General features: G+C 48.3%; 1 protein-coding gene across 1 annotated transcript in view; it reads left to right on the top strand.

The window, feature by feature from the left end:
- Nucleotides 1–16,497, top strand: part of COL5A1 (collagen type V alpha 1 chain) — a 451,358-nt gene that overhangs the window by 422,853 nt on the left and 12,008 nt on the right. Inside the window, exon 63 of the mRNA XM_060250656.1 lies at nucleotides 5,336–5,448. Within this exon, the coding sequence (XP_060106639.1) occupies nucleotides 5,336–5,448 (113 nt within the window). The remainder of the gene's footprint in view (nucleotides 1–5,335; nucleotides 5,449–16,497) is intronic.

Genomic DNA, 16,497 nt, shown 5'->3' with positions numbered 1-16,497 from the left:
CCTTTTCTTCGTCACCCGTTCCTCCCCCCCACGGCTGGTCCTTCCTGCCACCACCCTCCTTCCCTTCATCACCCATTCCTCCCCCCCCACTGCTGGTCCTTCCTGCCACCACCCTCCTTTTCTTCGTCACCCGTTCCTCCCCCCCCACGGCTGGTCCTTCCTGCCACCACCCTCCTTTTCTTCGTCATCCATTCCTCCCCCCCCACGGCTGGTCCTTCCTGCCACCACCCTCCTTCCCTTCATCACCCATTCCTCCCCCCCCACGGCTGGTCCTTCCTGCCACCACCCTCCTTTTCTTCGTCACCCGTTCCTCCCCCCCACGGCTGGTCCTTCCTGCCACCACCCTTCTTCCCTTCATCACCCATTCCTCCCCCCCTACGGCTGGTCCTTCCTGCCACCACCCTCCTTTTCTTCGTCACCCATTCCTCCCCCCCACGGCTGGTCCTTCCTGCCACCACCCTCCTTTTCTTCATCACCCATTCCTCCCCCCCACGGCTGGTCCTTCCTGCCACCACCCTCCTTCCCTTCATCACCCATTCCTCCCCCCCCACGGCTGGTCCTTCCTGCCACCACCCTCCTTTTCTTCGTCACCCGTTCCTCCCCCCCACGGCTGGTCCTTCCTGCCACCACCCTCCTTCCCTTCATCACCCATTCCTCCCCCCCCCCCCACGGCTGGTCCTTCCTGCCACCACCCTCCTTTTCTTCGTCACCCGTTCCTCCCCCCCACGGCTGGTCCTTCCTGCCACCACCCTCCTTCCCTTCATCACCCATTCCTCCCCCCCCCACGGCTGGTCCTTCCTGCCACCACCCTCCTTTCCTTCATCACCCATTCCTCCCCCCCCCACGGCTGGTCCTTCCTGCCACCACCCTCCTTTTCTTCGTCACCCGTTCCTCCCCCCCCACGGCTGGTCCTTCCTGCCACAACCCTCCTTTTCTTCGTCACCCATTCCTCCCCCCCCACGGCTGGTCCTTCCTGCCACCACCCTCCTTTTCTTCGTCACCCGTTCCTCCCCCCCCACGGCTGGTCCTTCCTGCCACCACCCTCCTTTCCTTCGTCATCCATTCCTCCCCCCCCCCACGGCTGGTCCTTCCTGCCACCACCCTCCTTTTCTTCGTCACCCGTTCCTCCCCCCCACGGATGGTCCTTCCTGCCACCACCCTCCTTTTCTTCATCATCCATTCCTCCCCACCCGCTGCTGGTCCTTCCTGCCACCACCCTCCTTTTCTTCGTCACCCGTTCCTCCCCCCCCACGGCTGGTCCTTCCTGCCACCACCCTCCTTTTCTTCGTCACCCGTTCCTCCCCCCCCCACGGCTGGTCCTTCCTGCCACCACCCTCCTTCCCTTCATCATCCATTCCTCCCCCCCCACGGCTGGTCCTTCCTGCCACCACCCTCCTTCCCTTCATCACCCATTCCTCCCCCCCCCCCGCCCCGCGGTTGGTTCTTCTTGCCACCACCCTCCTTTCCTTTGTCACCCGTTCCTCTCCCCCCACCATGTCTGGACCCTTCCTGCCACCATCCTCCTTCCCTTCGTCGCCTGTTCCTCCCCCCCTTTCCCCCGCAGCTGGTCCTTGACCACCACGTCCCTCCTTCCCTTCGCAGCACTGCAAGGCAGTGCTCCCCCTCCTTCCTGAAACCGCAATGCTGCGAAGGGAATGTGGGCGGCCGGCAAGGACCAGCTACGGGGGGGGGGGGGGGGGAGGAACGGGCAACAAAGGGAAGAAGGCAGCAGCAGGCAAGGACCAGTGTTGGTGGGGGACAGGCGACAAAGGGAAGGAGGGCACTGGGGGGGCAGGGAGCCTGACTGGGGCACCCACGGGCCAGTGCTGTTCTAATGGCATAAAGTGAAGAGGACCTAAAGAACCTTTTCTTGAGGGTGAAAGAAGAGAGCACAAAAGTAGGCTTGAAACTCAACATTAAAATAAAGTAAGATCATGGCATCTGGCCCCATCGCACCTTGGCAAATAGAAGGGGAAGACATGGAAGTATTGACAGACTTTACATTTCTGGGGTCCAAGATCACTGCAGATAGTGACGGTAGCCATGCAATTAAAAGACATTTGTTCCTTGGGAGGACAACTATGGCGAACCTGGGCAGTATAATAAAAAGTAGAGACATCACCCTCCCAACAAAAGCTTGTATAGTCAAAGCGATGGTATTCCCAGTAGTAATGTATGGCTGTGAGAGCTGGACCATAAGGATGGCCGAGCACAGAAGAACAGATGCTTTTGAGCTGTGGTGCTGGAGAAGAATCTTGAGAGTTCCTTGGACTGCAAGAAGATCCAATCAGTCAATCCTAAGGGAAATCAACCCAGACTGTTTACTGAAAGGTCAGATGCTGTAGCTGAAGCTCAAATACTTTGGCCACCCAATGAGAAGGGAGCACTCACTGGAAAAGACCCTGATGCTGGGAAAGACAGAAGGCAAAAGAAGAAGGGGATGGCAAAAGAGGGGATGGCTGGACAGCATTATTGATTTAACTAACATGAATTTGAGCAGACTTCGGAGGATGGTGGGAGACAGGAGGGCCTGGTATGACTTTGTCCATGGGGTTGCAAAGAGTCGGACTCAACTGTGTGACTGAGCAATGAAGAATGACAATGGATGACCCCGTCCCCTCTGGACCCTTTGTCCCCAGGATCTGTGGGAGTGGCTGGAGGGGGCTGGAAGCAGCAAAGGAGGGACAAGGATGAAAACATTCTCCCTGGGGGACAAGGACTTGGTCCACATGAGCGCCACCCCAGAAAAAGAAAGGGGGAGCTGGCAGGGGCCCTTTCCCATGGCTCAAGGAGTGAGCACTCTCACATGATGTTCAGGGCAGGCCCCTTCCCAGAGACTGCTGACATTTGCATGCCAGTCATCTGAAATGGTGGTAGGACAGCCCCCAAACCAACTCCTTCTTGGCAGAAGACCCATCAGGCCTCAGAAGAGGGGAGCTGCAGTGGACCTCTCACGCACCAGTGGAGAAGAAGCCACATGTGGCTATCAGGGCTTCAACTAGAGAACAGGAGTAGCATGCCCGGGGTCACGCATCCCAGAGAAATCCTCAGTTACAGAGCATGTCATCCGTATGGAGCCCAGACAAGTCATCAGGATATCATGGCAACCAACCCCCAAGAAAAGGTGGACAAAAGTGGAATGTGAGATGGAAGGCCTGCTGCATTTAGGGATCAGAACTATCACACAGTGCTTGGTGGAGCCCTGTGGTACTAGTATCCAAGCCGCTATTATCCAGGCAGGCTCCATTTCTTCAATGAATACCGAGAACTGAACAGAACGGCCCAATCGGATGCAGACCAAGTGCTGTGGGTTATCTTAAGAGACCACTTGGGCGCAGCACAGTTCCGATCAGCCAGATTCCTATCAGACCAAGGGCAGTTAAGCTACAAGAGAATCCACAACCCCAAACCAAAGCAGTAAAGCTACAGGAGTACCCACAACCCGAAGCCAAAGCGGTAAAACTATAGGAGTACCCACAACCCCAAACCAAAGCAGTAAAACTACAAGAGTACCGACAACCCCAAACCAAAACGATAAAGCTGCAAGAGTACCCATGACCCCAAACCAAAGCAGTAACACTATAGGAGTACGCACAACCCCAAACCAAAGTGGTAAAACTATAGGAGTACTCACAACCCCAAAGCATAGCGATAAAACTATAGGAGTACTCACAACCCCAAGCCAAAGTGGTAAAACTATAGGAGTACCCACAACCCCAAACCATAGCAGTAAAACTATAGGAGTACCCACAACCCAAAACCAAAGCGGTAAAACTATAGGAGTACCCACAACCCAAAACCAAAGCAGTAAAACTACAGGAGTACTCACAACCACAAACCAAAGCAGTAAAACTATAGGAGTACCCATAACCTCAAACCAAAGCAGTAAAACTACAGGAGTACTCACAACCCCAAACCAAAGAGGTAAAACTATAGGAGTACCCACAACCCCAAACCAAAGCGGTAAAGCTCAGGGGTACCCACAACCCAAAACCAAATGTCATCTCAGGCTGTTCTTGGGACTGCTATTATGCTATGGCCACTCTATACCACATTATGCCACCCCTTTTACTGACTGTCAGTGGAAGGGGCTTCTGAATCAAATGCATTGGTCTCCGCAAAGGCAGGCCACCTTCCGGGCCTTGCGATCCACTCTGACCAATATGACAAGCCTGCGCAACCTGAACCTCAACTGGCCTTTCATCTTGGAGCTGGGCCTTGGGACTGCGCTCTCCCAGGACAGAGCAGGATGTACAAGAGTCTTTGATTCTGCTCCTGATTTGGAAGCTACAATCATCCAGAAGAGGCATTAGCAGTAAAGTAGGCCATGGGAGTGCTACAATATTGTCTTTCCAGTAATCCATTTATCCTGGAGAGAACTTCCTGGGCTCCCTGCAGAGCTCGAAGGAGAGGGAGGTCAGCAGCCGGTGGGAGGGAATGTGTAGCAGCCAGGCCAGTGTCCCCTAATGCACCTGCAAGGAGGTGGGGCCATGAACTGATGGCCCCTCCTCCTTCTTGCCCCTCCAAGATGGTGGAGGCAGAAAGGTGGTCCTCCACTGGGCTCAGGGTCTGTGAGTCTCATCCCAGGGAGGGAAGGATTGGTTCCACCTGGGAGGGGGAGATTTAAACTGGAAGCCTGAGGAAGAGCAAGGGAGAAACCCAGAGGTGCCAAGAGAGCACTGGGGGGAGCAGGAACTGGGTGTAAACGAGGCCCCTTCCCCCTGCATTCTCTGAGGCTAACTCAGCCTGCCTAGAGGGCTTTGTCCCATCAGACTCACCCCCACGATTCCTGGATCCTGGCAGTCAAACTTTACTCTTAATATGTCAAGCAGAGTTCAGTCATTGAACCCAGGGGTCATTTTGTAGAAAAATAGGTGGTGGAGCTCATCCAGGGATTGTTCTGCAGCTGCACCTACTATTCAATGGACAAGGTGGGAAGGAGGAGGGGGAACTCTTAGAAAGGTTCAGGAGCTGCACTCCTGTGAGCTCCCACTGAATCAGAGGCCTGGTTGAACCTGAAATGAGTGCACACTGCAGGGAAAACATGCATGAAAACAAGCAAGAAAAGTGATGATATAATCAAGAGACTGTTACATCCTCCCTGGGAGACAATTCAGATCCTTGGCAGCTGTCATGCACCTTTTTGTTAGTGTGGACAAGAAAGCAACCTCATATTTTTACAGTAAAAACAGGAAGTGTCAGATAAATTCCATTTTTTAAAATTGTGTGGGTTTTTTTTAAAAAAAAATGAGATGGACAGACTTGATCATACAGTTGGAACTGAAATGTGTCCCCAGTTCTTCTTTTTAAGAGCCGTTTGGGGTCCCCATTGCAGGTGAATACTGGGTGGACCCGAATCAAGGCTGCTCCAGAGACTCCTTCAAGGTCTACTGCAATTTCACGGCTGGTGGCGAAACCTGCATCTTCCCTGATAAGAAGTCCGAAGGGGTAAGTGGCTCTCTCGCGTGGACTTCCTTCCTTCTTCTTTTTTGCATTCCTTTCGTTTGGGGTGGCCATCTCTATGCTTTTGGGAACATCATTTATTTACTTACTTACTTATTTACAAGGCTTTTTTTTGTAGCAGGAATTCCTTTGCATATTAGGTGACACTCCCCTGATGTAGCCAATTCTCCTGGAGCTTCCAGGGCTCTCAGTACAGGGCCTGCTGTATGCTCCAGATGGATTGGCTACATCAGGGGTGTGTGGCCTAATATACAAAAGAGTTCCTGCTACAAATAAAGCCCTGCTCACGTATTTGATTCATTAGTATCCCATTGGGTACCCAAAGCAGCTTCCATCAGTCTTCTCTCCTTCATTTTATCCTCACAACAACCCTGTAAGGTAGACTAGGCTGAGCAAGTGATTGTCCCAAAGTCACCCACTGAGCTTCCATGGTATCTGTGGGAATTGAACCCAGGTCTTTCAGATACTGGTCTGAGCCACTGTACCGTACTGACTCTCGTTGAGTTGTTTCTAAAGCTCTTTTGGAAGAAGGCAAAGGCAAACCACCCCTGTGAGTCTTCTACATGGGAAACGCTGTGAAATTGCCACAAGTCAGCTGTGACTGGGTGCCTCTTTATCCACGCACAAGGTGCTTTTGTTATGTAAGACATTACGGCTTTGCTACCATCAGCCCAATGACACTGGCCGTTTTGACCCACTGAAGCCAAGGGGCTGTCTCACACCCCACAGGCCCAGGCCCAGATTGGCACAGCTCAAGGGGCTGGTTCATAGAATCATACAATCACAGCATTGGAAGGGACCTCCAGGGTCATCTAGACCAACCCCCTGCACAATGCAGGAACTTCACAGATACCTCCCCAATGTATGTGTTGTGTGCTTCTCTGTGCTTGATGATTGGTGTGTAACCTGATTTTGTTTTTTTAAATGCTGCTATTGGAGTGATGGTGAAAATTTAGTGTGTGGAGTCTGTTCACACTGGCAAGTTACCCCTCCAGCTGAACCCTCCCAAAGCATTTGGGCCATGTTGAACTGTGCAAAACTTTATTTACACTTTCCTCAGCTTCAAAAGCAGCTTGCCATGGTATTGGAGGGGGGCGGTATTTGTTTCTCAAGTCCCCTTGAGTCTTGTCTTGGGAAGTGGCGGGGCCTCGTGGGTTTTGCTGTGGACCAGGTGTCCAGCATGAATGATGTCAGTTCTGATAAAACCCAGGATTGGCTCCATGCTGCTCTAATTTTTGGTGACCCCTAGAGAGGACTGACATACATCCTGGATTTCCCAGGAAGTGATGTCACAATGTTTTTCATTTTTCTTTTCCTCTCACTGCTGCTTAGAGCAACAGTGGGAAACATCAGCTGAGGGGGGGGATTCCCTGCCCCCCACCAGGGTGTTGCAAGCCTGCTTCCAAGGAGACCTGTAGCCCCCATCCCCTTCAGCCTTGGAGCAGTCCAAGAATCCATGTTTGCACTCCTCCACTTGGAATGGCCTTGGGTCAGCCATAGCTCTGGCAGAGGTTGTCCTGAGAGCCCCCTCAGCCCCACCCACCTCACAGGGTGTCTGTTGTGGGGGGAGAAGATGTAGGAGATTGTAAGCCGCTCTGAGTCTCTGATTCAGAGAGAAGGGCGGGGTATAAATCTGCTATTCTTCTTCTTCTATGCTGGTTGCCCCCCACTCAATTCAGATTAGAATGTCCAGGCTGAACTTTTACTGGTTTGAGGTTTGGAGCCCAGATACTTTGGCACAAAAACTCTGGTCAAGGGTCATGTTTTCCAGAAAATACAAATTGAGACTCTCCAAAACTTGACAGACAGGCCAATAACAGACATCTGCTTCCACCCCTCACAAGCTTGTGCCAGCTCAGAAGGTGAGGAGTTTGGGTGTGATACTGGATGCCACCCTCTCTATGGAGGCCCAAGTCACAGCTGTTGCACGATCTGCCTTTCACCATCTTCGGCAGGTCAAACAACTAGCACCCTATCTGGCTTCTCAGAACATAGCCACAGTGATCCATGCAACAGTCACTTCCAGGTTAGACTGCTGTAACTTGCTCTACGCAGGCTTGCCCTTGAAATTAATCCAGAAACTCCAGCTGGTGCAGAACGCAGCGGCACGATTGCTGACTGGATTGCCTTTGCGGGCAAGCAGACAGCCGAAGCTGGGCAGTTTGCACTGGCTACCAATTGAGTACTGGATCCGCTTCAGGGTTTTAGTTTTGACATTTAAAGCCTTGCGTGGCTTGGGACCAGCATACCTGCAGGACCATCTCTCCCCATATGAGCCTAGAAGGCCACTACAATCAGCCAGTCACCATCTTCTGACCATCCCTAGTCCAAAGAAAACCTGGCTTGCCTCGACCAGGGCCAGGGCCTTCTCGGTGGAATCAGCTCCCTACGGAGATTCGGGCTCTCTCAGATTTGTTGCCATTCCAGAGGGCCTGCAAAACAGAGTAGCAATTCTCTTACAAAGGGATTTCAGAGGGAGATAAGAACATAAGAGAAGCCATGTTGGATCAGGCCAATGGCCCATCCAGTCCAACAATCTGTGTGGCATAGTGGCCAAAAAACCCAGGTGCCATCAGGAGGTCCACCAGTGGGGCCAGGACACTAGAAGTCCTCCCACTGAGATTAGAAAGAGACTGCTGAATTGACCTAGGTTTCTTCTCTCATTACCAATGGCTCTATTGTTATTTGGCATCTGAAATCACTTCACTCTCTGAGACATAAGGACAGATGGACTACCATTCTAGCTGTATCTAAAGAAGTGAGCAGTGACGCATGAAAGCTCCTGCCCTGCAGCCACTAACTTTGCTCCTGGCCTCTGGCTCCCTTCCACTAACAAAGATTGCAAGCTGGGCTGTTCGGGGGGTTTTATTCATATTTTTCATCTCTTAGAACTGGAAAGGGGGCTCTCTCCAAGTGAAATAATGTGTTGCTTTCAGACTGGACTCACTGCTAGCGAGGATAATATGAAGTTTAAAAAGCAAGGGGGAGGGTTTAATGTGAAGAAAGGCAGCCAGTGAGGTGGGAGAGGAGAGAAGGAACACAGGGAACCAACCATAAATGTGTTTTAAAATACTTAGCCATCCAGTCATTAAACCATGGAATCCATTCCAAGTGTTGTAATTCCTAAACAGGGTCTTTTTGAAAGAAAACAAAATCCCAGAGAGGTACATAGAAAACTAATCTTTAAAAAAACTTTTCAGACTAAGCCAAAATAATTTCCCTTTAATTCCCTTTGTCCCATATGCATCTCTTTCCTGCCTCCTTCCTTTTCTAATTGTGTGTGTGACCAGGGCTAAAAGTCAACAGCAGAGCAGGGCTTGGCAGAAGCATCTCTCCTCCTCCCCCCCACCCATGCACAGGAAAGCTTATATGCAGAATAAAACTTCTCTGGCTTGAAATGTGCTATGGGACACCCTTTTCTTGTGCTGTCTCTCTCTTTCTTTCCATCTCCCTCCCTCTTCTCCAAAGGAGGGGAAACAGGCTTGGCAAAGCAGGAGACAGTGGAGAGAGCTTTCCTCTTGGGGGCAGACGTGCTCTCTTTTTCTTTCCTCCTCACTTCCTCCCTAAAGGACGGAAGATGGACTTGGAAGAGAGCAGCCCAAGTGGAGGAAGCAGGAAAGAGTAGAGAGGAAGCAGGAAAGAGTCTCTGGTACACTCCCTTTTTCCTTCCCCCTCAGAGAGGCCTGGCAACACAGTAGTGACTGGGAGAAAGAAACAGGAGACAGCCAGTTGCTCATGGACCAGATACCAGCCCTGCAGACTGTGAAACAATCTTTTCAAAGTCAGTCAGTTCTTGGCATGGGGGGTGGGGGGAAGGGGGCGGGATTTAGCCGGCTTAGTCAGTCAGGGTCCAGGGGGCTTTGCTTTCCCAAAGTTCCCCTGTTGTGATTCAGGTATTTCTGTTTGCTGTTTCACTGCAAAGGATGAGAAAACCAGGATTACTTGAAGGGCTGTCATATACAGGATGGTGCGGAGTTGTTTTCTATGGCCTCAGAAGGTCAGACCAGAACCAACAGGTTGAAATTAAATCAGAAGAATTTTCAACTAAACATGTAATTTCTGACCCTCTGGCCATTATTTTTGAGAATTCTTGGAAAACAGGTGAGGTACCAGAAGATTGGAGGTGGGCAAATGTCCCCATCTTCAAGAAGGGGGGAAAAGAGGATCCGGAAAATTATTGCCCCATCAGCTTGACATCTATACCTGGAAATGTTTTAGAACAAATCATCAGTCAGTCCTAGAACATCTAGAAAAGATGACATTACTAAATTGATACTAAATTGGGAGGGGTTGAAAATACAATAGAAGACACAGGATGATCTTGACAGGTTGGAAAGCTGGGCTAAAACCAATAAAATGAATTTTAATAGGGATAAATGTAGGGCTTTTTTTGAGCAGGAATGCATGTTGTCATGGGGTGTGGCCTAATATGCAAATGAATTCCTGCTGGGCTTTTTCTACAAAAAAACCCCTGGATAAATGCAAAGTTCTGCATTTAGGTACGAAAAATCCAATCCATGGTTATAGGATGGGGGAGACTTGTCTTAGCAGTAGTATGTGCGAAAAGGATCTAGGGGTTTTAGTGGACCATACGCTGAACATGAGTCAACAGTGTGATGCGGTGGCTAAAAACACAAATGCAGTTTTGGGCTGTATCAACAGAAGTATAGTGTCCAGATCACGTAATGTGATAGTATCGCTTTACTCTGCTCTGGTAAGACCTCACCTAGAGTATTGTGTTCAGTTTTGGGAAGCATATAGACAAGCTGGAAGGGGTCCAGAGGAGGGCGATGAAGATGGTGAGGGGTCTGGAGACCAAGTCCTATGAGGAAAGGTTGAAGGAGCTGGGGATGTTTAGCCTGGCGAGGTTGTGGCTGAGAGGTGATATGATCACCATCTTCAAGTACTTGAAAGGCTGTTATAGAGAGAATGGTGCAGAATTGTTTTCTGTTGCCCCAGAACAGGGGTGGCCAAACTGTGGCTCAGGAGCCACTGTCCATTTAAAACAATTTTATTGGTAACATATGGTAATAAATCTATAGCTTACATCTTTAAAAAAACACTTATTTTATCTACCCCATATATTACTTTCTACCCACCCTTCCCCCCGTTACTTGACCCCCCCACAGGTGTTATTTACTTAAAATGCAAATATTTAAAGGTACCCTTAACTATTAAAACAAAAGTTTATATTCTTCTTCTTTTTAAAACTTAATCATTATCAAAGATTGTCCAATGTCCTTTTATTTTCCACTCTTGTTCTACATATCTTCTAAACTTTTTCTATTCCGTCTTAAAAACTTCTAAATCATAGTCTCTTAATATTCTTGTTAATTTGTCCATTTCACTCCATGTCATAACTTTTATAATCCAATCCCATTTCTCTGGTATTTTTTCTTGCTTCTACAACTGCGCATACAATGTCCTAGCCGCTGAGAGCAAGTACCAGATTAAAGTTCTATCTTCTTTTGGAAATTTTTCCATTTGTAGTCCCAACAGAAAAGTCTCTGCAACTTTGTTAAACTCATATCCCAGGATCTTAGAAATCTCTTGCTGAATCATCTGCCAAAACATTTTAGCTCTTTCACAAGTCCACCACATATGGTAGAAATAACCTTCATGCTTTTTACATTCCCAACATCTGTCTGGCATCTTATTATTCATCTTTGCCAGTTTTTTAGGAGTTATATACCATCTATACATCATCTTAAAACAGTTTTCTTTAACACTTTGACATGTTGCAAGTTTCATAGAGTTCTTCCACAAATAACGGCTGAGATAGGCGAAGAAAAGTGGTTGTCATATAATCAATTATTAAAAATACAAAGTGGCAAAATAGAACTGAAAACTGCTGAAGAGTTGAGTCATAAATATGATTGGTTTCAAATGCAACAAATAAAGAGCTTGGTGGAGAATGATATTAAAACTGAAAGAATAAGGAAAGAGCAAACAGAATTGGAAAAAGTTCTACTTGGAGACAATGATGAATTAATTTCAAAAGTATATAAATTACTTCTACAATGGTCTACAGAAGATGAAGTAGTGAAATCGCAAATGATTAAATGGGCAATTAATGTAAATAAAGAAATACAGATGGAAACTTGGGAATAAGAACATAAGAACATAAGAGAAGCCATGTTGGATCAGGCCAACGGCCCATCAAGTCCAACACTCTGTGTCACACAGTGGCAAAAAATGTTATATACACACATACACTGTGGCTAATAGCCACTGATGGACCTGTGCTCCATACACTGTGGCTAATAGCCACTGATGGACCTGTGCTCCATACACTGTGGCTAATAGCCACTGATGGACCTGTGCTCCATATTTTTATCTAAACCCCTCTTGAAGGTGGCTATACTTGTGGCCGCCACCACCTCCTGTGGCAGTGAATTCCACATGTTAATCACCCTTTGGGTGAAGAAGTACTTCCTTTTATCCGTCTTAACCTGTCTGCTCAGCAATTTCATCGAATGCCCACGAGTTCTTGTATTGTGAGAAAGGGAGAAAAGTACTTCTTTCTCTACTTTCTCCATTCCATGCATTATCTTGTAAACCTCTATCATGTCACCCCGCAGTCGACGTTTCTCCAAGCTAAAGAGTCCCAAGGTTGAAACGCCTGGGACTCTTTAGCTTGGAGAAACGTCGACTGCGGGGTGACATGATAGAGGTTTACAAGATAATGCATGGAATGGAGAAAGTAGAGAAAGAAGTACTTTTCTCCCTTTCTCACAATACAAGAACTCGTGGGCATTCGATGAAATTGCTGAGCAGACAGGTTAAGACGGATAAAAGGAAGTACTTCTTCACCCAAAGGGTGATTAACATGTGGAATTCACTGCCACAGGAGGTGGTGGCGGCCACAAGTATAGCCACCTTCAAGAGGGGTTTAGATAAAAATATGGAGCACAGGTCCATCAGTGGCTATTAGCCACAGTGTATGGAGCACAGGTCCATCAGTGGCTATTAGCCACAGTGTATGGAGCACAGGTCCATCAGTGGCTATTAGCCACAGTGTATGTGTGTATATAACATTTTTTGCCACTGTGTGACACAGAGTGTTGGACTTGATGGGCCGTTGGCCTGATCCAACATGGCTTCTCTTATGTTCTTATGTTCTTATTCCCAAGTTTCCATCTGTATTTCTTTATTTACATTAATTGCCCATTTAATCATTTGCGATTTCACTACTTCATCTTCTGTAGACCATTGTAGAAGTAATTTATATACTTTTGAAATTAATTCATCATTGTCTCCAAGTAGAACTTTTTCCAATTCTGTTTGCTCTTTCCTTATTCTTTCAGTTTTAATATCATTCTCCACCAAGCTCTTTATTTGTTGCATTTGAAACCAATCATATTTATGACTCAACTCTTCAGCAGTTTTCAGTTCTATTTTGCCACTTTGTATTTTTAATAATTGATTATATGACAACCACTTTTCTTCGCCTATCTCAGCCGTTATTTTTATTACTTCAGCTGGCACTATCCATAACGGTCTTCTCTCATCTCCATATTTCTTGTATTTAATCCATGTATTTAGCAAATTATTTCTTATATAATGGTGAGAGAAAAAACCGTCCATCTTCTTTTTTCCATAATACAAATACGCGTGCCAGCCAAATTTATTTCCATGACCTTCCAACACTAAAAGTTTTTTGTTTAACGTTATCCATTCTTTCATCCACACTAAACAAACTGCTTCCTGATATAATTTTAAATTCGGCAGTTGAACCCCACCTCTTTCTTTTGCATCTGTCAAAATTTTCATTTTAATCCTTCTTAAAATGTGGTGTCCAAAACTGAACACAATACTCTAGGTGAGGTCTTACCACAGCAGAGTAAAACAATACTATCACATCACGTGATCTGGACACTATACTTCTGTTGATACAGCCCAAAATTGCATTTGCCTTTTTAGCCACTGCATCACACTGTTGACTCATGTTTAGCATATGATCCACTAAGACCCCTAGATCCTTTTCACACATACTACTGCTAAGACAATTCCCCCCCATCCTATAACTATGGATGGGATTTTTCCTACCGAATGCAGAACTTTACATTCATCTCTGTTAAAATTCATTGTATTGGTTTTAGCCCAGTTTTCCAGCCTGTCAAGGTCATCCTGTATCCTGTTTCTGTCTTCTACTGTATTTGCAACCCCTCCCAATTTAGTATCATCGGCAAATTTAATAAGTATTTCCTCTATTCCTTCATCCAAATCATTTATAAAGATGTTGAACAAAACAGGTCCCAGGACAGATCCTTGAGGCATTCCACTTGTCAATCCTCTCCAAGAGGATGAGAAACCATTCACAAGCACTCTTTGGGTGCAATCTGTCAACCAGTTACAGATCCACCTTATGGTAACAGGATCCAAACCACATTTTACCAACTTGTCAACAAGGATAGTATGTGGAACCTTATCAAAAGCCTTACTGAAATCAAGATAAACAACGTCTACAGCATTCCCCTGATCCAGCAAGGTAGTCACTTTCTCAAAAAAAGAGATCAGGTTAGTTTGACATGACTTGTTCTTGAGAAACCCATGCAGGCTCACATCCATTCTTTCTAATGTTCCAGGACTGACTGTTTGATGATTTGTTCTAAAACTTTTCCAGTTATAAATGTCAAGCTGACGGGTTGGTAGTTACCCGGATCCTCTTTTTTCCCCTTCATAAAGCTGCAGAAGTGTTTGTCAGCCCTAGGACTATCCACCATGAAAGAAGGCTTCCAGTGTGGTCAGAAAGCTGTCTTTATTGCAAGACAGAACAGGAGCAATACATGTTTGTGTCAGAACTGGCTCACCTTTGGAGGTGGCCAGTACTTATGCCTTTTCTGGGGCTGTTATGCAGCCCACCAAAAGTACAGACCAAAAAAGCCTGTATAAAGCAGTAGAAACTGGTCCCCACCAACATCTTTTGTTCTCTAAACGTCAAGCAGTGTGAACTGTCTCTGGGATGAGATAAAGCAGCCTTGAGACATCAGCTTCACTCCTTTCAACAGGGCATAAATGGATATAGAGCAAAGCCAGAGCAAAGCAAGCACCAGACATCCCCCCCCCATTCTTAACACACAAAAGTATTTCAGCCTACAGAAACGAAAAAATGGCAAGGCCCCTTGGAATGACAGGTTGCAGCCCTTGGAAGTAGAGGAAGCATGGAATGACAGCCCCCAGAGTGGAATGACAGTCCCTGAGAATCGAAGAGATTGGATTTATACCCCACCCTTCACTACCCTAAGGAGTCTCTAATCTCCTTTCCCTTCCCTTTCCCACAACAGACACCCTGTGGGGTAGGTGGGGCTGAGAGAGCTCTGAAAGAAACTGCTCTTGAGAGAATAGCTCTGAAAGAACTTGTGGCTGACCCAAGGTCACAGCAGCAGGTGCATGTGGAGGAGTGGAGAATCAAACCCGGTTCTCCCAGATTAGAGTCTGTGGACTTAACCACTGTACCAGATTCGCTCTCGAAGCATCCTGGGACTGGAATGACAGATTGCAGAGTGGGGTGACAGCTTCTGGGTGTAGTAGAAACATTCTGAGAATGGAATGACAGCCCCCAGAGTGGAGTGTCAGAAATGTTCTGAGACTGGAATGGCAGCCCCTGGGAGTGGCAGAAGTGTTCTGGAACTGGAACGATGAGACACAGAGTAGACTGATGGTTCCTCGCAAGAGAATCAGTACTCTGGGAGTGGAATGACAGCTTTCCCCATGTGAGATTGTGTCCCACTCCTCTCCACCATGTGCTCTGCCCCCACTACATTTTGCATGCCTCCAATCCGACATTGCCCCCACCACATCATCACTGGCTCCCGCATGATGATAAATGTGGGGCCAGCTGCACAGAGAGGACTGCAGGCCAGCAACACAATGGATTGCCAATGACCATTGCCTTCCTAAGACAGCCTCAAGGTGGAGCCTGGCCAGCAACAGGACAGACACCAGGCTAGATGGGTGGTGTTAACCTGACCAGTCATCAAATTGCAGATGGTGGGAGGTGCGGTGGGCAAGGAGACAAGCTTCCTGGCCCAGCTAGGGAGAGCCATCTGGACCTGGCACATGGTCATGTGGTCCGTTGGCTACCATGCTTCCATGGATGTCACATCCAGACATTTGCCTGCCTGGGCTTCCTGCTCCCGGGGGCAGCACACTTGCCGAGGGAGCACTTGTCCTGCCTTCGTTGATCTTTCTGGTTCTGACTTGGTGGAACTCTATGCCAAATGACACCAGGGGCCTGCGAGATCTTCTGCAGTTCCACAGGGCCTGTGAGAGATGTTCCACCAGGCTTTCAATTAAGGACAGGGATGGTTGCTGAGCTGGCACCCCCTCGGCTCCTCCCCTGTAAATGCCCCCCATGTAATGTCCAGCAATCTGAACTAGAAGAATTTTAATAGGACGGCATTGGGGTTTATAACTTGCTTTTAGTTTAACTGATTTTATCACAGATGGATGTACACCAGGGATGGCCCTGCCCGGGGACCCCATGGCCGGGGCAGTGGGAGGGGAGGCCTGCGAAGGCACAGCCACCAGCCATTCTTGGGGAGGTTCCCAGGCTTGGGCAGGGCAGGAGGGATGGCCCTGCCTGGGGACCACATTCTCAGCAAGGGGTGGGTGGGCCCGGGGAGGCACAGCCACCCGCGATGGGGGAGCGGGGGGATCCCAGGCCCTAGGCAGGGAGGGTTGGCCCTTGCTGGCGGCAGGCTGGTGGGCCCAGAGAGACAACTGTGTGGGAGGCTCCCAGGCAGGGGGGGAGGGCCAGACCTTCCCATTTATCCTGTTGCTATTTAGGGGAGGGTGAGCCTGGGGTGACAAAGCCGCCTGCAATTATGTGGGTGGTTCCTGGGCCAGGGTGGGGTGGGCAGGCTTGTCCTGCCCAGTGATCACATTTTCACTCAGGTCTGTGCACTCCTGAGCCCATGCCTAACATCTCTTGCAAGAGCATTTTCCCAGAGGCATCTTGATTGTGGGCCTATAACTCAGGCAGCCCGGGGGGGTCCACTGCATATTGCATGGCTCTAGCTCACTCAGGGT

Source organism: Heteronotia binoei, chromosome 12, assembly GCF_032191835.1.
Source record: "Heteronotia binoei isolate CCM8104 ecotype False Entrance Well chromosome 12, APGP_CSIRO_Hbin_v1, whole genome shotgun sequence".
Classification (NCBI taxonomy): Eukaryota; Metazoa; Chordata; class Lepidosauria; order Squamata; family Gekkonidae; genus Heteronotia; species Heteronotia binoei.
Note: the sequence above shows the minus strand (reverse complement) of the source record. Positions and strands in the feature narration are given on the sequence as shown.